Source organism: Suricata suricatta, chromosome 10 (assembly GCF_006229205.1).
Source record: "Suricata suricatta isolate VVHF042 chromosome 10, meerkat_22Aug2017_6uvM2_HiC, whole genome shotgun sequence".
Lineage (NCBI taxonomy): Eukaryota > Metazoa > Chordata > Mammalia > Carnivora > Herpestidae > Suricata > Suricata suricatta.
Window position 1 is genome coordinate 13493431 of NC_043709.1, and position 25134 is coordinate 13518564.

General features: G+C 44.2%; 1 protein-coding gene across 1 annotated transcript in view; it reads left to right on the plus strand.

Moving 5' to 3' along the window:
• Positions 1–25134, plus strand: part of SYN3 (synapsin III) — a 459446-nt gene that overhangs the window by 16124 nt on the left and 418188 nt on the right. The window contains exon 2 of the mRNA XM_029954713.1: positions 20278–20738. Coding sequence (XP_029810573.1) covers positions 20428–20738 — 311 coding nt within the window. The 5' untranslated portion in view covers positions 20278–20427. The remainder of the gene's footprint in view (positions 1–20277; positions 20739–25134) is intronic.

Sequence of the window (25134 nt, forward strand, 5' to 3'; positions counted from 1 at the left end):
CCTTCCATGCCTGCGAGTGACAGAGGGGATGGCCGGTCTCTGGAAGCAGTCGGCAGCAGCTGTTGGGGATCGCTGAGTGGAGCACAGTTCTGCTTTCCGCAGGCCCTTCCTGGCCTGTCACATGTCATCAACCATTGGTATCATGGTGCCTGCCTGAGGGGGCCTTACTTCTGCTTGGCTAAGGCCAGCCCCTTCCCCAGGCTGCACTGGGAAGAGAGGCTGGGGGCAGCAAGCCACTGCCTGCCTAGCAGGGGAGAGAGCATGAGCACAGCATTGGCTGGGATTCCTCTAAGACCTTCCTTTTCCCATTTTTCCTTGTCTGAGTCTTCTGTTTTCTGGTGTGTGTGTGTGTGTGTTTAATTTATTCAGTTTCATTATTTAATTCATCCACCCCCATTCTTTTTCTTCTTCCTTCCAACTATCCTCATTTTTTTCTTAGATCTTTCTTTTTCTTCTCCTTTCTTTCCTTCTTTTCATCTACTGGTTCATTTGTTAATTCATCATCAATTCATCAAGCATGTTGTCTGCGAATTGCTGGCCCAGGGCACAGATAACACCTTCCTGCACTCCAGAGCTTAGTTGTTGCTGGAAGAGGGGAAATACACAGGCAAAACCTGTAGTGAGCAGCCTAGACTCTGGAATCAGACAAACCTGGTTAGAGTTTGGCCACTTCCTCAACGTGTTACCTTGGGCAAGTTAATGAACCTTTCAAGTGAGCGTCAGATGCTTCAGCTCTCAATCAGAGTACTAGAACCTTCTTCCTAGAATGTCTAGTGAAGTTTTGGGATGATGTGGGGTTCGTGGTGTCCAGAGAAGATGGCCAAGAAAGAATTCTGTAAGGCGTCTTTGGTGCAAAAAGTTGGTTTTATTAAAGCACAGGGACAGGACCCCTGGGCAGGAAGAGCTGCATGGGGTCTTGATTGGTAACTCATTATATATCCTCAGGTTGGGAGAGGGTCAGGGATAGAGTATGTTTCTAGGGAATGTTGTAAGCAAGTTTTCCAGGCCCCTGAGGGGCTAGCTGTTGCTAGGGAAACACCATTTATCACCATTTAATAAAACATTGGTCATGAGACCCCCTCAGATGTATATGGGGGTACCACAAGCTTGAGCAGGATTGCCAGCATATATCCTGGGGCAGTTGATAGAAAGGAAGTGGATTTACCGGATCCTTGAGGTTGGGACAATGTTAAGCCAAGGTTCTCTTTTGCCCCTAGCAAAGTGTCATCCTTGAGGCAGCTGAGCTCCTTTAGGGAGGTCACTCTGCCAGTCTCAAGGACTTGTCAGTGGGCTGTAGGCAGTAAAGGAATTTGCCTTTTCATTTGCCTTGGTTTCCCACATCACCATGGCAAGCACTTTAACCCCTTTCCTTTGTTCTTGGGTAGCTGGGAGTGTCCAAGGGATATCACACAGATCCCACACAGATCCCACCTGGGGCTGGGGTGCTAGCTTGTGCTCTGCCCCTCAGCCTGCTTCATGCTCCCTCCTCACTAGGAGTACAAAGGCAGTATAGGTAACATGCTTAGCTTGGCAGCAGCCCGGTAAGTAGCAAGAATTCAGGCAATGTTGTTATGAATGCAGTCTAAGGGGCCCCTGGGTGGCTCAGTCAGTTAAACATCCAGCTCTTCATTTTGGCTCAGGTCATCATCTCACAGGTCATTTTTTTTATGTTTTTAATTTATTTTTGAGAGACAGAGAGAGGCAGTGTGAGCAAGGGAGGGTCAGAGAGAGAGGGAGACACAGAATCTGAAGCAGGCTCCAGGCTCTGAGCTGTCAGCACAGAGCCTGACACGGGGCTTGAACCCAGAAACCGTGAGATCATGACCTGAGCTGAAGCCAGACGCTTAGGCGACTGAGCCACTCAGGCGCCCCTCATTTTGTAGGATCCAGCCACACATCAGGCTCTGCACTGGTAGTGAGGAGCCTGCTTGGGATTCTGTCTCCCTTTCTCTTTTCCCCTCCCCTGCTTGAGCACTTTGTCTCTTGCAAAACTAAATAACTTATTTATTAACTTAAAAAAATATATATACATATATGTATAGTCTGACGAATATTATTAGACATCAGGTAAAATTAAATTTTCTTATAACCTGCAGCCCATTGACAAATACTTGAGGCTGGCAGAGTATGACATTCCTCCAGGAACTCTCTACTGTCTTAAAGTTAATGCTCTGCTAGAGGAAAAAACAACATTAACTTGACAAAGCTAGGCCATCAGTATCCTGTGAGTCCCTTAGCATATGAAAATCACTTTGGAAACTTCCCCTTGCCTAATGGCCCCCCCAACTCCCAAGTATATAACCAGTCACTCCTCACAATCCCCAGGGTGCTCTTCCTGCCCATGGGTTCTGTTCCTTGCTTTGATAAAATCACCTTTTTGCACTGAAAAGGAAAAAAAAGACACCACTATAAAGAAAAGAGGAGAAAGAAACCACTTTTTCTATGTCTGGTTCTTGCTCTTGAAAGTGAGAATGAGAGATATGCAATGGGGTTCCTCCCATCTGAGTCCCTTGTCTTATAGATAAGTGACGAAGCCCGTGGGTAGAGGGGTGACTCAGCCTAGGGGTTGCTGATAGTGTGGGTTGAGTCCTCATCCCACACAGAATCATGGTAGCAACTGTATAAGTTCCTCTCTTTTTCTGGGCCTCAGTTTCCTTCCTATGTCAAGTGGAAGATAACAAAGGACTATTGTTAGTACTGATTGGTTTAATATGTGAACAGGGCTTAAAACAGTACCTAGAACATAGGAAACATTGACTATTAGGTGCTGTTACTACTGTAATTAGTATTGTCACATCACTGTTGGTAGGGTCACACAGTGGGCCAGTGGTGGTAGCCACCCACCTCCTTTAGGAGGCATGCACACTAAACATCTGCCCCTTTACACAAGCTGTGAGGCTGCCAGCTTTCCTAGCTGACCATAGGGAACTGTGTCCCCATAATTGCAGCTGAGCCCACTTAATGGAGCTATTCTAGAACCTTCTGAGCCAGTGCCTGGGCTCAGGCTCTCCAAGGTGAAGGGCACGGCAGAGTCCATCACAGTGCTGCCCAGTAGGTGCCAGGTTACAAGCAGTATCCAGTGATGTTTACCACCAGGAGAATCGAGGGGAGGGTGGGCCAGCAAGCCAGTGGTTGAAGGGCTGCATCTGGGGATGGACTAGACTGATGCAGAGGCCAGATTTAATTTTGCCACTTACCTGGTACATGATGCTCTGCAGGTTGCTTCACCCCTTTCAGCCTCAGTTTCCTCATCTGTGATGTGGGGTTAATGGTAATACTTGCTTCATAGGCTTCTATAAGGATTAATGAGACAGTGCTTGTAGTGGGCTCAGTCCTAGTAAGCAGTGGACTACATGAAGGCTATTACTTTCTGCTGTTTGGGAGAAAAGTGCTCCCCATCTGGAGAGGGTGAAGTGAGTGACTAGCAACTATGCGCTGATATCCAGAGAATTCTATATTTTAATTGTGGTGATTTGGAGTCAGAAAAGCAAACAAACACTACCTGATGATTCATGAGACCTGTGTTCTAGGCCTGGCCTGGCTCTACCTCACGGAGTGACCTTGGACAAGCCACTTCCTTATCTGTGCCTGGTTTCCCCATCAGACAGCAAAGTCGTAGGAGCAGAGCTGCCACAGTACATGGTTCTGTGTGTTCCACAGGGGCCCCCTCCAGGTCCAGCCCCAGGGCACGGCCCACCCCCCAGAGTCCCAGAGTCCTTCGCCTGATCATTAGTGAGTGTCCAGTGTGCCAGTCCTGCATCCACGTCCTGTGCACGGCGCCAGGATGAGGACTGGGTGGACAGGGTCACAGGGGAATCTGGCAGGAAGTGAGCCCATTTTCTCAATGTTAAGAAACTGTTGCAGAATAATGGAAGAAGATGCTCCCCAGGCCCCCCTTGCCTGCGGTTTTACTTTCCGCAGTTTCAGTAACCTGTGGTCAACCTCCATCTGGAAGCAGATGGTCCTCCTCCTGAGGTATCATCAGAAGGCCACAGCCACCTTTACGCTGCATCACAATCCCTGTGTCATCCCCCTGCCTTCATCTCATCATGTAGCCATTTTATCATCTCCCATCATCACTACAAGGGTGAGTACAGGACAATAAGATATTTTGAAAGAGAGCGAGGGACCATGTCACAAACTTTTATGACAGTGTATTGTAATAATTGTTCTATTTTATTATTATTAGTTGTTGTAAATCTCTTATAGCAGCCAATTTATAAACTAAACTTTATCAAAGGAAAAATCATAGCGTACAGAGGGTTTGGTACCGTCCACGGTTTCATGCTCCCATGGGATGTCTGCTGTGTTGGTGGGGGGCACTAGGGTCAACATTAAATGGAGTGGCCAGGGAAGATTTCTGAGGAAGTGGCATAGGAGGTGGGGCCTGAATGACAAGGAGGTGGCAAGGGAAAGAGAGAGGGAAGAACATTCTGGGCAGTGGGAAGGAGTCCAGGTGATGTCTCCCCACAGGCCGTGAAGGAAGCTTGAATGCCATCCAGAGCACAGTGGGGGCCACTGCAGGGTGTGAGTTGTGGGAGGGGAGCAGGTGCGGAGGCAGGGAGGCAAGAGGGAAGCTTCTTCACTGGTCCAGGTCAGGGGAGCAGTGGCTCGGAGCTGGGTGGTGGCTGTGGAGTTGGAAGAAGTAGATGGGAGGCTGTGTTGGAGATGAGAGTTAATGATGGCCTGGGTGTGGGAGGGTGCTGCTGGAGGCAGAAGAGTTATGGGATCTCCCCACATTTCTGTCCTAACCAATTGTAGTATTTACTGAGAAGGGAAGATGAAAAGGGGCAGTTTGGGGTGGGAACGGCAGGAAATGGAGTTCTGTTTTGGACAGGATACATTTAACATGCCTAATAGTGTGCCTTTGCTGCTCTCTGGAGTGCACTTGCTAAATTCCTCATTAGGGCGGCACCTGCCCGCCAGAAGCACCATCAGGCTGGCCATCTGCCCGCCAGGCTCAGGCAGGGGGCTGCGGGCAACTGAAGGGGATAGGAGTGCTTGTGCAGCACTCAGCCTGGTCTCAGTGGTGTGCTCTCTTCCTGTGTCTCTCTCTGTGTCTCTATTCTGTCTCCCTGTCTCTCTTGATCTCTTTCTGTGCATCTCTTTCTCTATGTCCTTCTCTGTCTCCATCTTTCCCTGTCTCTGTCTGTGCATCTCTTTGTCTCTCTGTCTCTATTTTTCCCTGTCTCTGTCTCTCTCATCTTTTCTTGTCTCTCTTTGTCTCTGTATGTCTCTCTCTGTTTCTCTCTCTGTGTCTCTCTCTTATGTCCTTGGATTACTGGGGGCTGGTGAACCAGAGAGCCCAACTGGTCATAGAAAAGAAAATAGCCTAAGCCAAGGTCAGCCCTGCCATCACTCAGATATTTAATGTTATGGGTAATAGGAAGTGGTATTTTGACCTTAGAATTCATACAGACACCTGGGGTGCCCTTGGACAAACTCTGCATGTGGCTGGCAGAAAAGGTGATCTGGGAACTCCAGGAACCCCAGCCCTTGCAGTTGGCTTTAGAGAAGTGAGTTAATCCTAAATTATTTCAAAAAGGGCCACAGAGAGTATTTATTAGATTTTTTTCCTCAGGAAATAGAGAATCTATTAATTAATTAGTTAATTCTATCAATTACCCAGTTTGTGTAAGGTGCGATGGATACAGAGCTGAAATACAGCCCCTGCCCTCAGTGAGTCTGAGATCTAACTCAGTCACCACTATCGTAGGAGCCACTCCTGTTACAATCACAGACTTGATGGTGTAGGTGATAAGCATTTGTTTCTGTCATGCATCTTCTATTTGACTGGGAGCTGACTGATCTTGGCTGGGCTCCTCTGGTGGCTCTAAGGTACTGCTCGAGTCTAAGTCATCTCCAAAAATATCCTCCCCTGATCCATGGGACATGTTCTCATGGCACTGGCAGAGGTACAAGTGAGCAAGTGGAAACACATGGTATCTCTTAGGTCTGTGGCTCAGAACTGGTGAGCTGTCACATCAGCCAAAACTGGTCACATGGCCGGGCCCAAAGTCAGTGGGCAGGGGAGTCACTAACCTACTAGTGGAAAGGAAGACCTCTAAAGTCACTTAATTTTGAAATGTATAGATCCTGGGAGGAGTACAGAATTGTAACTAATAATTGAAACTACAGAATCGCTCATGGCAACACAGGTGTGTTCATCTATGTATCAACTATGAATAATTTACCAATGTAATGTAACCATAAAGTACACTCACAAAAAGAAATTTAGGGGTGAGATTGAAAATATGGAAATAAAAGTTCAAGCCGTTTTTCCCCTGCACTCCAGTGCATCATTCTGCAAAGCCCCGGTGGATGCGCTTCCTATTTTGGAGACTCTGGGATGGAGAAGTATTTCTCAAAATGTGGCACAGAGATCAACTGCAGCAAATCAGTTGGATCATTTGGAGAGCTTGTTAAATGCATATTCTGGGCTATTTTTCCAGCCTACAAAATCAGAGCCTCTGAATGTGAAGCCTGGGAATTTGTATTGTTAGGAGCTCTAAGGGATGTGGGTGCATATTGGAGTTTGAGACTTGTAAACCAACAGCGCAATCAGCCTCTGATGGAAAGAAACCCAAGAGGGGTTTCCAAGAACACTGGGACCCCCTTGCCCCACCTGGAGCATGCTGGGGGGTGGTCAGGAAAGCCGTCCTGAATGAGGGGTGGGGAAGGTGGATGCTGAAGGAAGAGGACACTTAATCATGATGTGTGGAGAAGGCCGTGCCCAGCAGAGGTCACTGCATGAGGAAGAGCTGTCCTTGAGAGAGGACCTGCCATGTTCACGTGCCTACATGTAACATGTGTGGAGCAGGGGGCCAGGGAAGGCATCCTGACGAATGAATTAACAGATAAGTAAGAGGGAGCCAGAGAAAGGAAAGGAGCATGGGGTGGGGACACCAGTGGTCTGTTCCAAGCTGGAGGGGAGAGGGCTGCAGTTTCCAGCCTGAATGTGAAGGACCTCACCTTGGAGGCCATGGGCAACCACAGGAAAATCTGCAGGAAGTGACATGATCACGTCTAGTCTGAGTGCCCAAGAGCTCGGTTGGTGCCATGTGGGTGAGGAACTGGAGGCGGGATCAGGTGTGCAGGATGTCACACTTGCACCCGAGAGAGATGAAGGTGGCCTGGCATTGCTGGGAGATGTGATTCAATGCCACAGTCATTTAGAGACCAAATCCACGGAGCACAGGAGAAGCAGCAGAAGCAGAACTGGGGAGGTATCTTCAGGGGTTGAGCCTGACTGGCATGGATATGAAATGAGGAGGGAGGTGGAGCTGTTCACCCTTGGGAGTGGGGCTTGCCCAGAGGGGCCTGTACTTAGATGGTCACCAAAGTGTGCACCTCTCTGGCCCCAGTTTAGAATGAAAATCCCTAGAAGTAAGGTTGTGAAACATACCCACCAAACCACGTGTGGTTTGTTTTACAGTGAGGTAACATTACTAAGAATCACCTTTACTTTAAGGGCCTGTCATGGGCAGCAATCACAGAGGGGCCCAAGATGGCCATATAGCGCCAGACCTCAGGTGATCAAGGGATTCTGTTTAGATTTTTGATATGACCTTCAGACGAAGGTCTAGATCAACCAGAGACAGGCCAGTGTGATTGTCAGATAACACTAAGCTTATATCCCAATCCTACCTGGTGCTGCCTGGAGAGCTCTATAAATTGTGTCTGTAAATAAATCCTGTGGTTATTTTATGGCTAATAGTTATAGTTGCTTTATAATTTTAGGTTAGAAACTTGAACTTATTTGGGGCGTCTGGGTAGATCAGTCAATTCAGCATCCAACTTCAGCTCCGGTAATGATCTCATGGTCCGTGAGTTCAAGCCCTGTGTCAGGTGCTGTGCTGACAGCTCAGAGCCTGGAGCCTACTTCTAATTCTGGGTCTCCCTCTCTTCCTGCCCCTCCCCCACTTATGCTCTGTCTCTCTTTCTCTGTCTCAAAAAACAAATAAACCTAAAAAACTTAAAAAAAAACAAAACCTTGAACTTGTTCAATGTAAATGTTCATATACATGCATATCTTTTGTGGCCCTGTTTTGACACTTCTCTACTTGAATATGTTTCAGGTTGGGGTGGGTGGTCTCCAGTATGGAAGACACTCACTTCTCTTGATCCCTGGGAGACTCTCTTCCCTAAAATTTCCCAACGTTGCAGGGTGCTCTCCAACAAGGGGAGGGAGTCATTGGTGCAGAAGCCTCTCTCACCCACAAATCGTAGCTCTGAAGCCTGAATCCTCCTTGGCTGGGGACGCACGGTGTCCCACCTGTGGGAGCAAGAGCGTTGGCACTCACAGGAGATCAAGGCCTGTGTGAGTGGATTTGAACTCATCAAAGACAGCACACACTTTCATGCAGATGCAGCTGGAGCCGAGCTCTGCAGATGAAAGGCCTGGTGGGTCTGTCTGTACGTAGAGATGGAGCTGCTCCCTCGGCAGATGTGGGCTTGACCTTTTTTCAGGAAGTTAAGTGTCTCTTAGCTTTGCAACTTGAGTGGCATAGCCTCTGGGTTCTCAGGCTCACCCTTGGCTCCCACACTGCCGGTGCTCATCAGTACATTGATGAGGCCCAGCCCATGCTGCCTGCATGAATTTTTAAACTTTCCACTCATGCAGAAAGGGTTTTAGCAGCTGTTAATTACTCAAATGCCGGTTCCTAATGGGTAAGGAGAGGGAAAGTCTTCCGACACTCACCGAGCAGAAGATGGAGAGAGAATTTATGAGGCTTGGTGTGTTTCCATGAGGGAGGAGTGTACTAAAAATTAAGTCAGATATCCCTTTGCATTATTCCAGCTGTGATTTTGTGTCAGAGGCTGTGATAGCTGCTTTCTTGGATATAATCACATATCCGGTCTTCCCAAGCAGAGGGTGAGTGTGGTTTAATTGCATTCATGTTATTATATTTTGTTTTTTTAATGTTTATTTATTTATTTTGAAAGAGAGAGCACACGAGCAAGGAGAGGAGCAGAGAGAGAGAGGGAGAGCGAGAATCCCAAGCAGGCCCCACACTGACAGCATGGAGATTGATGTGGGGCTTGAACTCACATGCTGAGAAATCATGACCTGAGCCAAAACTGAGTCAGTCACTTAACCGACTGAGCCACTGAGGCATCCCTCATTTCATGTTATTTTATTTTATTATTTTTGGGAGACAGAGACAGAGAGAGACAGAGTGCAAGTAGGGAAGGGGCAGAGAGAGAGGAGACAATCTGAAGCAGGCTCCAAGCTCTGAGCTGTCAGCACAGAGCCCAACGCAGGGTTGGAACTCTCAAGCCTTGAGATCATGACCTGAGCTGAAGTCAGAAGCTTAATGAACTGAGCTGCCCCATTCATTCATGTTATTTTAAACAGCGTCACTCAACAAATATTTATTGAGCCTTTACTACGTGCTAGGCACTTTTCTAAGTGCTTGGGATACATGAGCAAACAAGTCAGACAATGCTGTCTGTCCTTGGGGGACTTACTATCAGACGGATCAGAGAATCATGCAGCAAACAGATAAGTATATGGTTGTAGAGAAGGCAATGCATGCTATGGAAAAAAGAACAAATGGAAAGTAGGAGAGATCCAGAATGCCAGACGGTTTAACATTGGGTGGTCAGGGGAGGCCTCGCTGAGAAGGTGACATTTGAGTAAAGATCTGAATGACATGAGGGGGTGAGCCGTGCAGGTTTGTGGAGAATGAGTGTTCCAGGTGAAGGAACAGCCAGGGCGAAGGCAGCTGGTGAGCAGGAAGGTCAGTCGTTGGAATTCATCTTCCTTTATTTTCTAAGAAATGAGCCAGGCCTTGAGTGTTCCTTGGCCGATGTCCCCCTGCAGGAGATCCATGTGTTAGCCCATGAAACATTATGCCATTGACATTTGCAGAGCACTTTAAAGATTAAAAAGCAATTCCATGTGGGGTAATGGAACTGTTCTGTACCCTGGTTGTGGTGGTGGTTACATAAATGCATTAAAATTCATAGAACTCTTTGCCCAAAAAGTCTCTTTTACTCCATGTTAACTTACAAAGTAATGATTTTGAAAAGTATGTTAATGCATTTTATTTTGGTCTGCTCAAAGACCTGTGGAGTAGGAAGGGCAGGGATTTGTACCCCTGCTTTGCAGATCAAGAAACCATGGCCTGGGTGCTACTCAGCTGCAAGGGTCTCACAGTCAGATGGTTTCCAAAGCCAGTTTTTGTATAAATCCTGCAGTCCCTGCCACACTGCCTCCCAAACTAACACTGACCACACTGTTCAGGCCTCCAGGCAACAGGACCCACACACTGTCTAAAAAGCAATCAAAATAACAACAGCGGCTCATCCAGATTGCTCAAGAGCCCGCCCTGTTCTAAATATTCTCGTAAAGTCACGTAATACCCGCAAGAACCCTGTGAGGTAGATACTGTTAGAATCCCCACTTCACAGGTGAGAAATCGGAGGTGCAGAGAGGTTAAGACATTTACCTGAGACCAGGTAGATAGTAGGTCACCGAACTGGGGTTAGAACACAGGCCATCTGGCTCCAGGGTCTGTGACCTTAACCTCCAGGCCTTACTCCCTCTGTTTTGCTGTGTCCAGCACCAGCATGCCGAGGCCATCAAGGTTCTTAGCCTGGGTTTGGTAGAGATCTTGCACTTAAGAACCTCCCTCCTTTTTTCAGAAAGACTTTTTTTTTTATAGTTCAAGGTTCACAGCAAATTAGGGGAAGGTATAGAGATTTCTTACATACCCCCTACTCACACACATGCATAGCCTTCCCCACTACCAACTTCTCCATCTGAATGTTACATTTGTTAGAATTGATGAATCCACATGATGCTTGGACGTTTATTTTATGGTTTACTCCTGGTGTTTTATTTTCTATGGGTTTGGACCAATGTGTAATAACATGCATCAATCAGTATGATATTATACAGAATATTTCTGCTTCCCAAAAAATCTTCTGTGCTCTATCTATTCAACACCCACCCCCCTTACACTAGCAACTCCAAGAAACCACTGACCATAATTTTGCTTTTTCCAGAATGTGCTATAGTTGTAATTATAATTATACTGTATGAGGCATTTCAGACTTGCTTCTTTCACTTAGTAATGTACATGTCAGGTTCTCCAGTCTTTGCATAGCGTGATAGCTTGTTTCTTCTGAGCACTGGATAATACTCCATCATCTGGATTACCATAGTTTGTTTATCCATTCACTACTAAAGGACATCTTGGTTGCTTCTAAATTTTTGGCAATTTTGAGTGAACATCCTAATATAAACGCCCCTAGCAGCTTTTTGCATGGACATGAAGTCTTAAACTCCATTGGGTAAATACCAAGGAGCATGACTGCTAGATAGTACAGTAAGGGTGTTTAGTTTGATAAGAAATCACCAAACTGCCTTCCAAAGTGGCTTTACCATTTTCCATTCCCATCTGACATGAATGAGTTTGTGTTGCTCCACATCCTTGCCAGCATTTGGTGTTGTCAGTGTTCTATTTTAATAGGTGTTTACGAGCATCTTGTTTTAATATGCATTTCCCTGATGACATTCGATGTGGAACATCTTTTCTTTAATACATATTTGCCCTTCCTCTTATTTGGTGAGGTGTCTCTTACGCTCTTTGGCCCACTTTTGAACTTAGCAGCATGGGAACTAAGACTGTGGTAAGAATAGTGGAGAGGAGAGGACGATATTAAAGATGTTGGAAGAGACAGCATTGGCAGGGCCTGGTGACTGACTGGCTGACATGGTGAGGGTCAAGAGGGAACAAAGTAGGAAGGAAACTCATGTTTCTGTCTCAGTGAGTGGACGGATAGTGGTACTTCTGAGAGTAAGTGGAGGGGGGGCAAGTACATAAACTCATTTGAGAGTGAGCAAGAAGTGAATCTGGAGTGTCTGTGAGGCACCTGAGCAGAGATGTTCACTCTCCGGTCCAGATCTGTGGCTCATCTCTTCCCAGAGTAGCTCCCTGGCACTACTACTGTGGGGCGGTTCTCATTCTTCTGGAGTCTTTCCTGCTTTGATGCAAAACTTTTGTCCCTGTGATTTACACTTCACTTCTGTCTTGGGACTCAACCAGCAACCTGAGAAGTATTCAATCTTTTTTTTTTTTTTTTTTTTTTTTTTTTTTACCCTACCCAGGAAAGTCTTCCTTCTTGCCACAGCCTCCAAGAAGCAAGCTTGCAAAGTTGCTTTCCTTTTTTTTTTTAATAATAGTTTATTGTCAAATTAGTTTCCATATGACACCCAGTGCTTCTCCCCACAAGTGCCCCCCTCCATGACCATCACCCCTTTTCCCCCTCCCTTTCCCCCTTCAGCCCGCTGTTCGTTTTCAGTATTCAGTAGTCTCTCGCGATTTGTACCCCTCTCTCTCCCCAACTCTCTAGTGTTTGTTTTTGTCGTAGTTTTCCTTTCTGGTGTGGCCACTCCTGCCCTCTAGTGGCTCCTCTTGGGGCAGCATGACCCACTCAGCTGGCCTACAGCATTCTGTCCCAGAGACTTCCTGCTCTTCTTTTCTTCCCTGATCCCTCTCATCCCCACTTTGTCTCACTATCAGATTACTTTGGGCACTGAAGTGATACCCACTGTCTAATGGCACAAGAAGTGGGTGACTTACAGAATAGGAAACCACCTTGCAAATCACATAATCCAACTCTCTTCTTTTATGCCCAAGGACCCAAAATGACTGCAACCGCCTCCTAACTGGTCTGTTTGCCTCTGTCCACAGCTGCAGTCTGTTCTGCACTCAGTGGCCAGGTAGACTGGATCATGTCTCTCTCTTGCTCACTTTCACACTGGGATTAAAATCAAAATTATCCTCAGTATGATCCTTCCCGATCGTGTCCCTCTACTCTAAACATTTTCTTACAAAAATATCCTTCTTTCCTGTTGGGCTGGCCTTCCTTCTATTCTCCAAATGCACCTAGCTCTTTCCTACCTCAGGGCCTTTGCATACATACTTCTCTTTCCCCTTATCCTTCACATCTCAGCTTAAAGGGGGCCTTTCCTGCCCAACCCCATGTTGATCTTTATTACAGGACTCTGTGTATTCCGTCCTAGCACTTGCCCCAATCCGTGAATATGTGTTCATTTGTTTATGATCTGCCTCCCTCTCCCAGACTGTAAGCTCCACGGGGGCCTGCAGTGGCGAGAAGTTACAGGAAGAGCCTTTGACTAACATTGGAGTTGGTCAGATGATAATGAGGTAATTTGTCTATAGGAACTCCCACCGGCATACGATTGACCAGAGCTCCTAAAGACAGGGTTGTTAAATAACCTCTGAAGTCCCTGCCACCTCTAGTATTTTATTAACTTCTCTATCAGGTATTTTAAAAATGGAAGAGGTTCAGACTGAGTAATGACTCAGTAGCTTGTGTTGCACTAAGCTCTCATAGATGATATTATAAACTTTGGATAAAATATTTAAAAGAAACTATTTGAGGTTCCCAGAGAGAAACAAAAAATAAGTAGAATCTGGAGGGGATTTAATCTTTTAAAGAAGCACTAAGTGAGATCTACATTTATGTGACTCTTCCTTGAAAGCAGCCTCCAGTCCACATGGCATGGAGCAGCTAAACCACAGCAGAAAGCTGCAGTTGTATTGGTTTGACAAGTCAGCAGAGTATAGACTAACAGTGGCTGGAAAATGAGGAAATCCAAAGAGATGCCCGGCTCCCTGCTCCCAGTGAGACTGACGGACACCTCTGTTAAAACTTTATTGAAGCTCAACTTATTTCTGCTCTTCATACTAGCCCACAGTTGCTAATCTTGGGAGTACTCCTCAATAAACGTCCTGCTTGCAAATCATCATAGCGGAAGTCAGCTTCCTGGCTGAGGAACCTGACCTACAGCAATCTAATTGATATTTATAGAACATTACACTCAGCAACTGCAGAATACCCACTCTTTTCAAGTGCAAAGGGAGCTGAGCCATATATATAGTGAGCCATAACATTAATCTCAATGAATGTCAGAGATGTCAGAGGATTAAAACCTTATAGACTATGTTTATTACTCACAAATGAATCATATTAAAAGCAACAATAAAAAATTATCTGAAGGAGTACTGGAATTTGAAAGTTAAACATATGTTTAAATAATACATGAATCAAAAGAGAATCACAAAGAAATTAAGAGTAATTCGAATTGAACAGTAATGAAAATGATGAAATATCAAATTTTTGAGATGCAGCTAAAGCAGTGCATAGAGGGAAATACATGCTTTAAGTGATTATATTAGAAAAGACAAAAAGTTTAAGGTTAATGATTTACATTTTTATTTTAGGAATCTAGAAAGAAGAACAAATCGAACCCTTAAACCCAAAGTAAGAAGAGAAAGAGTAGTAGAGACCCAGGTACAAATGAAATAGAAAACAAACAATGGAGACAATGGAAAAATCTGCAAGTTGGTTCTTTAAAAGATTGACAAAATTTACAAATTTTTAGAAACACAGACTAATCCAAAGACAGAGACAGCAAATTTTCAGTATCAAGAATATCACGGAGGGGCTCAGTGAGCTAAGCATCTGACTTCAGCTTAGGACATGATCTTGTTTTCGTTGGTTCAAGCCCCACGTTGGGCTCTGTGCTGACAGCTCAGAGTCTGGAGCCTGTTTCAGATTCTATGTCTCCCTCTCTCTCTGCCTCTCTCCAGCTTGTGCTCACAGTCTCTCTCTCTCTCTCTCTCTCTCTCTCTCTCTCTCTCTCTCTCTCTCTCTGCCTAAACTAAATAAATAAACATTAAAAGAAGAATATAAGAGAAAATTGCTACAGATCCTATGGAAATTGAAAGGATAATAAAAAATATTATGATTAATTTTATGCCAGTAAATTTCACAACTAAGATGAAATGGACAAATTGTTTGAAGTCACATATTGCCAACACTGAAGTTAGAAACAGAGACTGTGAATAGATATATAAAATAGATTGAGTTCACTATTAAAAACTCTTCCACAAAGAAAGCATCAGTCCCAGATGGCCTCACTGTTGAAGTCTTCAAATAATTTAAGAAAAAAAGACAATACCAAATATTACATAAGCTCTTTCAGAAAATAGAGAAAGCTCTTTCCAACATATTTTGTGAGCTCAGTATTACACTGATACCAAAATCTAACAAAGACATTGCCAGAAAATAAAATTTCAAACCAATGTTTCTCATGAAAGTGGATTCAGAAATCCTCAACAAAATATTATCAGATTGAATACAGCAATACATGAAACTAGTAATTCATTAGAACCAAGAGAGATTTATCTCAGTAATGCAAGTTTGGTCTAACATTGGAAAAATCATCACACTAAGCAAAAACTATATTCTTCTCAATTGATTTAGAAAATCTCTGGGGAAATTCAACATCCATTCATGATAAGAACTCTTAGCCAACTAAGACTACCAGGGAGCTGTCTCAGTCCAGTAAAGTGCATTTACAGAAAACTATGTAATGTGAGATGGTAAATATCTTTCCCTTAGATTGGGAAAAGAAAGGTGTCCACTTTCTATTTATTTCTATTCAGTGGTGGAGACCCTAGGCACTATCATAAAAGAGGTGAAAGAAAGAAAGGCACTAAGAAAAAACATTAATAAATAAATAAATAAATAAATAAATAAATAAATAAAGGGGCACCTGGGTGACTCAGTCAGTTAAGCGTCCGGCTTTGGCTCAGGTTATGATTTCATGGTTCGTGGGTTCGAGCCCCACGTCAGGCTCTGTGCTGACAGCTAGCTCAGAGCCTGGAGCCTGCTTCAGATCTCCTTCTCTCTCTCTGACCCTCCCCTGCTCACGCTGTCTCTCTCTGTCTCTCAAAAATAAATTTAAAAAAACATTTAAAAAATTTAAAAAAAGAAAGGCACTAAGATTGGAAAGATGTCTGTATGTGTAGGCAACATGATTACTTAAAAAGAAAATCTTGGGAAATCTATAAACAACCACTAGAAACAAAAATTGAATCGATCACGTCAGCATATTAACAATTATTGGCAAAACATGATACTAACAGCAAACATAGAATATGAAACTTAGAAAATGGTGTCTTTTAAAATACCATACGAAAAACACAAAAGAAATTATTAGGAATCAGTTAAAATATGTGCAACACGCCTGTATTGGGAACTGCAAAATCTTTCTGAGAGAAAACTAAAGATTTATTTTATTTATTTATTTTTTAACTTTTAAATGTTTATTTATTTTTGAAAGGGAGAGACAGAGAGTAAGCTGGGCAGGGACAGAGAAAGAGGGAGACACAGAATCTGAAGCAGCCTCCAGGCTCTGAGTAGTCAGCACAGAACCCGATGCGGGACTCGAACCCATGAACTGCAAGATCATGTCCTGAGCCAAAGTTGGACCCTTAACTGACTCAGCCACCCAGGTGCTCCGAGAAACTAAAGATTTAATAAGTAGAGTGGGTGCTCTACCATGTTCATGAAATGGAAAATTCAAGTGTTAGGATGTCATTTCCACCCAACTGAGCTATAGATTTTATACAATCCCAAACCATGTGCCAAAACAAACTTCTTCATACAAGTTGATTTTAAAATGCATATGAACATAGAACCTAGATTACCCTAAACAATCTCGAGAAAGAAAATCTAAGTTAGAGGACTCATTTTCCCTGATTTTAGGTCTTTCTATAAAGCCACAGTCATGAAGACTGTGTACAGATAAACAATCAATGGTGCATAATGAAGAGTCCAGAGATAGAGCCAAACAGATACAGTTCATTGGTGCCAATAAAGCCACCAAAGCAATTCATTGGGGGAAAATATTTTCATAAATGGTGCTGGAAAACTGGATAAATGAGCTTCACCTCACACCACTCAAAAAATCAAGTTTGGGGGCACCTGGGTAGCTCAGTTGGTTAAGCTTCTGACTCTTGGTTTCCATGCAGGTCATGGTCTCACAATTCGTGAGTTCAAGCCCAGCATCAGGCTCCCTGCTGACAGCAAGGAGCCTCCTTGGAATTCTCTCTCTCCCTCTCTCTGCCCCTTCCTCACTCACATGTGTGCTCATGTGTACTCTTTATCTCTCGCTCTTTCTCTCTCAAAACAAATAAATAAATTTTTAAAAATCAAGTTTGAAAGAATTATAGACCTAAACAGAAAAGCTAAAACTATAAAGTTTCTTTAAGAAATTAAAAGACAATATCCTCATGATCTTGGGGTTTGGTAAAATTTATAAAAGCAGGTACAGAAAGGTCTAATCATAAGAAAAATCTGGTAACTTGGACTTCATAAAAATTTTAAAATTTTGTTTATCAAAACATCTGCAGATATATGTAACAGATTTTATATACATACATATAAATATGTATGCTTATATATGTGTACATACATTTTTGTATGTATATAAAAATATTCCTAATAATCAAGATATGGAAGTATAGTCTTATCCTGTGATACAATTTTTTTTCCTCATTGAGATGTCTTTATTTCAAGTAAACAACAAACACTTTTTGTAAGAGTTATTTTATTCTGTCAAACTTCTGTCATGAAGGAAATGACATGGCAAACCAAAGACTGAGAGAAAATGTTCATGGTGTGCATATCTGACAAAGGACTTATATCCACAATGTATGAAGAACTCCTAGTCAGATAATCCAAATCAATAATAAAAATATAAACAACTCCCATTTGAAAAATGGGCCAAAGACCTGAATAGATGCTTCAAGAAAGAAGATATATTAATGATCAGTAAACCCATGGAAGTTGCTCAACCTCATCAGGTATCAGAGAAAATAAATTAAAAACACAACTAGACACTATTTTACACCCACTGGAATTGATGAGGGAAACAAAGGCAAGAGAAATGTAGCTGCAATTAAATCTCCTCACAACTCGCAGCCCACTGATAGACACAAACATGGCAAAGAGTCACCTTCCTCAAGTGACTTATGCCTGCCTTCTTTCCTTAATGTTTTTGTTTTATTAAAGACTAAAAGTAACCTTATCTTTTTTTTTTAATGTTTCATTTATTTTTGAGAAAGAGAGAGGGAGACAGCATGAACAGGGGAGGGGCAGAGAGAGAGGGAGACACAGAATCCAAAGACAGTCACCACGTTCTGAGCTAGCTGTCAGCACAGAGCCCAATGCGGGGCTCGAACCCACGAACTGTGAGATCATGACCTGAGCCGAAGCCGGACGCTCAACTGACTGAGCCACCCAGGTGCCCCTAAAAGTAACCTTATCTTAACAGCAACTAGCCTCTCAAGGTCCTACAAGCCTTGGTTTCAAATTCCTTAGAGACTTAGACTATCCTCATACTTTAATAAAATCACCTTTTGCACCAAAGATGTCTCAAGAATTCTTTCTTAGCCCTTTGCTCCAGAACCATCAGAATGGCTAAGATTAAAGACGGACAACAGTGAAATGTTGGTAAGGATGTAAAGCAACTGGAACTCTCAAATAAAATGTGAAAATAGCACAACCACTCTGGGAAACTTTGTGACAGATTTTCTTGTAAAGGGAAACATATTTCTATGCTATGATCCAACAAATTCACTGCTAAATATTTTCCCGAAGAAAAATCTCCCTCTCACTCTTAATCTCTCACTCTTTCTTTTTCCACAAAAATACTTAAATAAAAAATCCTTGTAACAGTTCTATTCATAATACCCCCAAATTGGAAACATTTCAAATGTCTATCAACAAGAGAGGGTATAAGAATTTGTGGTTTATTCATCCAGTGGAATAAAAAATGGGATGACTCTTGGTACATACAGCCTAGGTGAGTCTCAAAACCGCTGTTGAGAGCAGGAAGCCCTTCACAAAACAATCATATGTATGATTCCATTCATATGAAGTTCAAGATTAATATATAGTGACAGACATCAGTGGTGCGTTTGCCTATGAGGATGTGTGGATTGACTAGAAAGGGGCACAAGAGAACTTTCTGAGATGACATAAATATAATAAATCTTGTACCAGTGTATTCACTTGTCATAACTCAAAGAATTGTACACTTGAGAACTGTGCATCTCAGTCGAAGAAAATTTTACTTCAATAAAAATATAAAAGCTCAAAAATATGAGGAGTCTAAGTGCATCATTTAATCATTTTTCTCAATGGGATATTTAGATCTCAAATGAATAATCTGGTGGTGTTGTTTTTTTACTTATTTTCTTCTGTTCTGAAAAACAATACATATGTGTATTTGTCTGCTGGGTTACCAGAACAAAATACCATAGACTGTGTGTCTTAAACAGCAGAAATGTATTTTCTCACAGTTCTGGAGGCTGGGTGTCTGAGATCATGGTGCCAGCATTGTCTGGTGAGGGCCCCTTCCTGGCCTGCAGACAGCTTCCTTCTCCCTGTGTTCTCGGCTGGTGGAGGGAGAGCAAGGTCTCTAGTGTCTCATCTTATAAAGCCACTAATCTCATCATGAGGGCCCCACCCCCATGACCTCATCTTACTGTAATTTTTTTTAATGATTATTTGTTTTTGAGAGAGAGAAACAGAGTGCAAGTGGGGGAGGGGCAGAGACAGTGAGACACAGAATCCAAAGCAGACCCCAGACTCTAAACTGTCAGCGCAAAGCCTGACATAGGGCTTGAACTCACAAACCACAAGATCATGACTTGGGCCGAAGTCAGACATTCAACTGGCTGAGCCACCTAGGCCCCCGCTCATTTAACTCTAATTACCTCCCTAAGTTCTCCATCTCAATTATTAGCACTTTGGGGGTTAGGCTTCAACATATGAAAACTAGGGGCCACAGTCCAGTCCACAGCAATATATATCCTAGAAAAGATGGGTAAGTGGAAAGAAAAAAAAGCCATGTGATTACATTACCCCAATATAATTGTGGTTAACATTCCAATGTATTTTCTATTCGAAGTTAGGTTATTTCATCTTTTATGTGGTTGTAGTCATTCTGTACCTATAAACTTGTAGTGTGATCTTTTTAAGTACAACATGAAATTTTTTCTGCAGTACTAAAATCTTTTTATGTACCCTGTTTTAATAGCCACAAAAATTTTCACTGAGTGTGCTGTAGTTTATTTATTCATTATATTGTGATCAGAGGTTGAAATTCTTTCCAATATTTTGCTAATGTAAATAATGCTATGAAAAATATATTTGTACAGGAGGCTTTTTCTGTCACTGAGATTCCTTTCTTGGGGTAGAATTCCAGAAAATGGAAATTGGAGGTTAAAAGGTTATGTTCTAATTACATGTTGCCAAATTCTTTTCCAAAATGGCATCCCACTTTATACTGCCCCCAGTAGTGGGGCAGGAGGTGCCATATCTGTTTGCTCTTATGGGGTGGAGGTCATTTCCACTAATGTGTGTGTTGGCCTGTTTCCACAGGTTAGCAAAGAAAGCTGAAGCCTACCTGGGCAGGATTCCCCTGGCTCTTCTGGCTTAAGACCCTACCGCCTCCGCTCCCTGGCAGCCTGTGTTCTGGGCCTCACCTAGACAAGTCCGAGTGGGAACAAGCCATCTCTTTCATCCATAGCCATGAATTTCCTCCGGCGGCGCCTGTCCGACAGCAGTTTCGTGGCCAATCTGCCTAATGGCTACATGACAGACCTGCAGCGCCCAGACAGCTCTACTAGCTCCCCTGCTTCCCCAGCCATGGAGAGGAGGCACCCCCAGCCCCTGGCAGCCTCCTTCTCCTCTCCAGGATCCAGCCTCTTTAGCTCCTTCTCCAGTGCCATGAAGCCGACCTCAGCAGCCCCCTCAGGGCTGATGGAGCCTCCGGGTCCTTCTGTTCCCATTGTTCAAAGACCCAGGATCCTGCTGGTGATCGATGATGCCCACACAGATTGGTAAGCCAGAATCCACAGGGGCCACCACCTAGGGGCAAGAGGCCATGGGGGCTTATCTCCTTCCTGGAGGAGGGAGGAGACGAGAGAGCTGAGAGGTTTGGTGGAATCAGAGACTGGTCGGAGGCACAGAAACTACATTCACTTTGCATGCCCAGCACCACGGTACCTGTTTTGTGCTTTACATTTACAATCCCAATACCTTGCCAGCAAATCCGAAAATCCAAAACGCTCTGAAAACTGGAAAGTATTTTATAATCCATGTGGCAGCAAAGCCTGATCTGAGGGAAAGTGAGACTGTAACAGTCTTCATTATACCACTCACTGTGCTTGACCACATGATTTATGGCAATTTTGATTTACATCTTTAAAAAAAATTTTTTTTTAATATTTATTTGTCTTTGAGAGACAGAGACAGTGTAAGCAGGGGAGGGGCAGAGAGAGAGGGAAACACAGAATCTGATACAGATTCCAGTCTCTGAGCTGTCAGCACCGAGCCTGATGTGGGGCTCGAACCCATGAACCAGGAGATCATGACCTGAGCCGAAGTCAGACACTTAACTGAGCCATCCAGGCGCCCCTTGATTTACATGTTAATATGTTGTTAATATGTTTGCTGTGGGGTGCTGCTCAGAGCTCACCGGAAGTGTTATATAATATGGTATGTGTACCATATCACCTTCCTAAAAATAGAAAACTTTAAAAATCTGAAATAACTCAGGCAGGTTGCTTACCCTCTTCCAGCCTCAGCCATCCTCCATCCATTCAGTAAGGTTGCTATGAGGGTCCAAGAAATGAACAGAGGCCCACAGTCCTTATCTAACACTCTTGACACCAGACCAGATACTGAGTTTGTATCCCAGCGCTTCCGTGTTCTAGCGGTCTGGCTCCAGATCCTGCTCTCAACATCAAACACGGGCAGAAACGAAATGCCTTCCAGCCTCTTGTTAGGCACGCCGATCCAGGGTGAGCTCTCCAGAGGCAGGGCCTGGACATGTGTCAAGGTCGTTGAAGCAGTTCTACAAGTGGTTACTGAGCACCAGTTGAGTGCACGTCAGTCTCAGGCACTCAGGCGAGTGGGGAGCAGACCCTGCTCACATGGACCTGAAGTTGGAGGATAGGTCTTTACACCAAATTTTTGGTAGAGAGAGTGCTAAGTACTATCAGTTCTAGTTGGAGATGTAGAATTTGCAGTCTAGAAAATAAGACCAAATGTGGAGATATGGAAGCCTTTTATCCAGGGCAATTCTGACAGTGGACCCATAAATGGTCATGGGGCTGGAGAGCAAGGTTGCATGCATGTGTCTCCCAAGGCTGCCACAGAGTAGGCACATCATAGACCTAGTAAATAGGTCTTAGGTGAATAAATTAATGCATTCAATTCACTGAGCAGGTCCAAAGGCTCTGCTATTCTAACATGCATGTGCACACTCACATTCATTTGAGAAGTTAACTCAGGTTGGGAGTGACTGAGCCTGTGCTTTGGAATGGGAGATATTTATACTGTATGATCTTCAGTACAGTCAACATGAAAGCAAGTTCAGCAGGTGTAGACAGCAGTCTTTACTTTCCTGCTAAAAAGTTGGTTCATCTTTAGCAAGGTGAGGTCATGGGCATGGCCTCTGTTTTGATCTAGTCTGCATTATCTTCGATGGGGCTGCTTGCTTGAAGCCTCCCATCTCGAAGCCTTGTTTATCTGTGTATGCACTTATGCAAAGCAGCATCTTTAGGTTCTGAGTTTATCGGCTGATTTCTGCAGAGATTTTGCTTCCAGGCACTCCTGTCTGTGCAACCCTGCTGCCTGTCTGCCCACTAATCAAAATGCCTGCATGGCTTTTGCAGTCTTCTTGTTTCCTTTTAACCCCATACTGGACCTTGTTTGAGCGTTCTTTGCTGACCGTGTTATCTTGGCCTCAGCCATGGCAACGGTCGAAGGTCATTTAAAAACCTATTTATCAAGAAAGTTACTTTCTGTTTGGAGGGTGGGCTGTAAATGACAGCACCATATAGTGGTGAGGAACACAGGCTCCAGAGCTAAGCTTTCTGGGTTTAAATCCCATCTGTACCCCCTAGTAACTGAATGACCTTTGGAAGTTACTGTACCTAAATGTGAATAAAATAGTACCTACCTTGTACAGGTAATGCATGTAAGTGGGTTAATATCTGAGTTAATATAAAAGTGCTTAGGATGTGCCTGGTAGACAGTAGGTGCTACTTAAGTGTATGTAACTACTGCAGACTTTTGTGACCTATGCAACATTAATCATCTCGATGGCAGCCCCTCACAGACATGTTTATTTAAACTCTTCATCCCCAATAATGAGCAGAGTGGCTTAGGATTTATCCTACTGTGCAGAGTTTTCTATTGGTCACTTGTGCCTGTTAGCTGCTGAATGATAAGGTTGGGTCTTATTAATCTCTGTCTTCCCAGTGCCCATGTGGTGAGTAGCACAGTGTGCAGGCACAGTGAATGAGGCTGAATGGCCTCGCCCAAGTAACGTTTATTATTTTAAGTTTTTATTTTAATTCCAGTTAGTTAGCATACTGTGTTAATGTTAGTTTCAACTATACAACATAGTGATTCAACAATTCTGTACATCATCCTATGCTCATCGTGACACGTGCACTCGTTAATCCCCATCACTTATCCCCCCCGTCCAAGTAACGTTTACATTTGACTTGGTTTCCATCTCTCTAATCTGGAGACATGACCAGTGTGTGAATCTTCGGCTGTGCGTGCTGATGGGGGGCACGATTTTGGCCAGAGGAATGTCTCCCAGTCTATGTCAATCATGCCTCTTTTATCTAAACTTTAATTAGGTCTTGAAAACAGCAATCTTTTTCTTGCCCTTCAGTGAGTAACAAAGGAGAGAAGGGAGAAACTGAGGCACATTAACTTTCCTGGAAACTGGGTCTGCATCCATTGGACTTTTGGGATAGACTTCCTGCCTGTGGACACATCAGCTTTTCCTGCAGAGCTCCATCCTAGATTCTTCTCCAGTCCCCCTAACCTCTCTGAATCTTAATACATTCCCAGCTTTCTCCAGAGTGATGCTGGCTGTCTGGGAATCCCAGTTCACCCCTGCAGAGTTCCTGAAAGATGCTTGTCCCCTGCCACCAGGAGCGGCCAGCAGGTGGCGGGCCAGCCCCACTGTCCCCGGCAGCTTTGGCAGAGTGTGGACTGCCTGGGTCAGCCCCTGCCCGGCCCCTCCTCCATTGTGCAAACTGTCTCCTGAGAGGAAGAAGTTGTTAACGCGGAGAAGCCAGCTCACTGGGCCCCTTTTTCACCCCCCTTTGAGATGATAATGAAGGGGGAGATAGCCACTGTCTGGACTGTGCGTGAACCCACCAGGAACAATGCTGCTCCCTTTTCTCCATTCTCAGTCCCAGATCTCTGTCTTCCCATTCTGGGTCCTGGGCCTTCTTGCAGAATCAAGTTTCCTTGTGTTGAGGGAGTTTGCAGGAAGCCCCCACGCTCCCCCTCTTGGCAGAGGCCAGCTTGCAGACTCTCAACCAGCCTAGGGCCCCCAAGGACTATCTGATACCTGCCAAGTGACCCAGGGGGAAGGACTTCTCATCCTCTGAGGAGAAATAGAGGGCCCCAAAGCCCCCTTTGCTGGGAAAAACAACTCTTGGTGAGCTTTGTAAGATCCTACTACCATTTGGGGTTGGCCCTGGAGGTAAGCCCAGCTATGGCAGTGGTGTTTGGGGAACTTCAGGCCAGCCCCCATAAGGTCCAGCTCAGTAACAGGTCTGAACTCAAGTTTGTGCTATCCTCTGGGAGGAGGGGAGATGAATCAGTCTTGAGAACCACAAGAACCAAGGGAAAGGAGAAATAAAATAAATGGATTTCAAGCTCAGTATTCTTCAGTCTTACTACCTGTCCACTTTCTCTTGCCTAGAATTTTCCAGCAGCCTCATTGGTCTCAGGCCTCTAGTCTTGACCCCCTGGTTACCTTACATGTTACCACCAAAGGGTCATTTTGTGAAACACAGACCTGATTGGTTTTATCCCACCCTTTATCCCTTATTGTAACCTTCTGCTGCTGCATAATTGTCTTCAAGTTCAAATTCACTCCTCAGCTTGCCTCCCTCCCTCTAGTTCTGTCTTCAGATCTGCTTCCTGCTTTACTATTTATTCTGCAGGAATAACAACCTGTGGTTTTCAAACACATTTGCCTTGGCACATTCTGCTTCCTGCTACGTGGATTGCCCTTCCCTATCTCTTTTACTTGTCCAATTTCCATTCATCCTTAAAAGCCTGCTCAGGTGTTACCTCTTTTGTGAGTTCTTCCCTGACACCCCCAACCCTTCCAACAGTGCTAACAACCACCTCCTTTATATAACGTAAAGCATATTTCATGGTGCTATAGTAATTTCACACTGTGTGATCATTGGC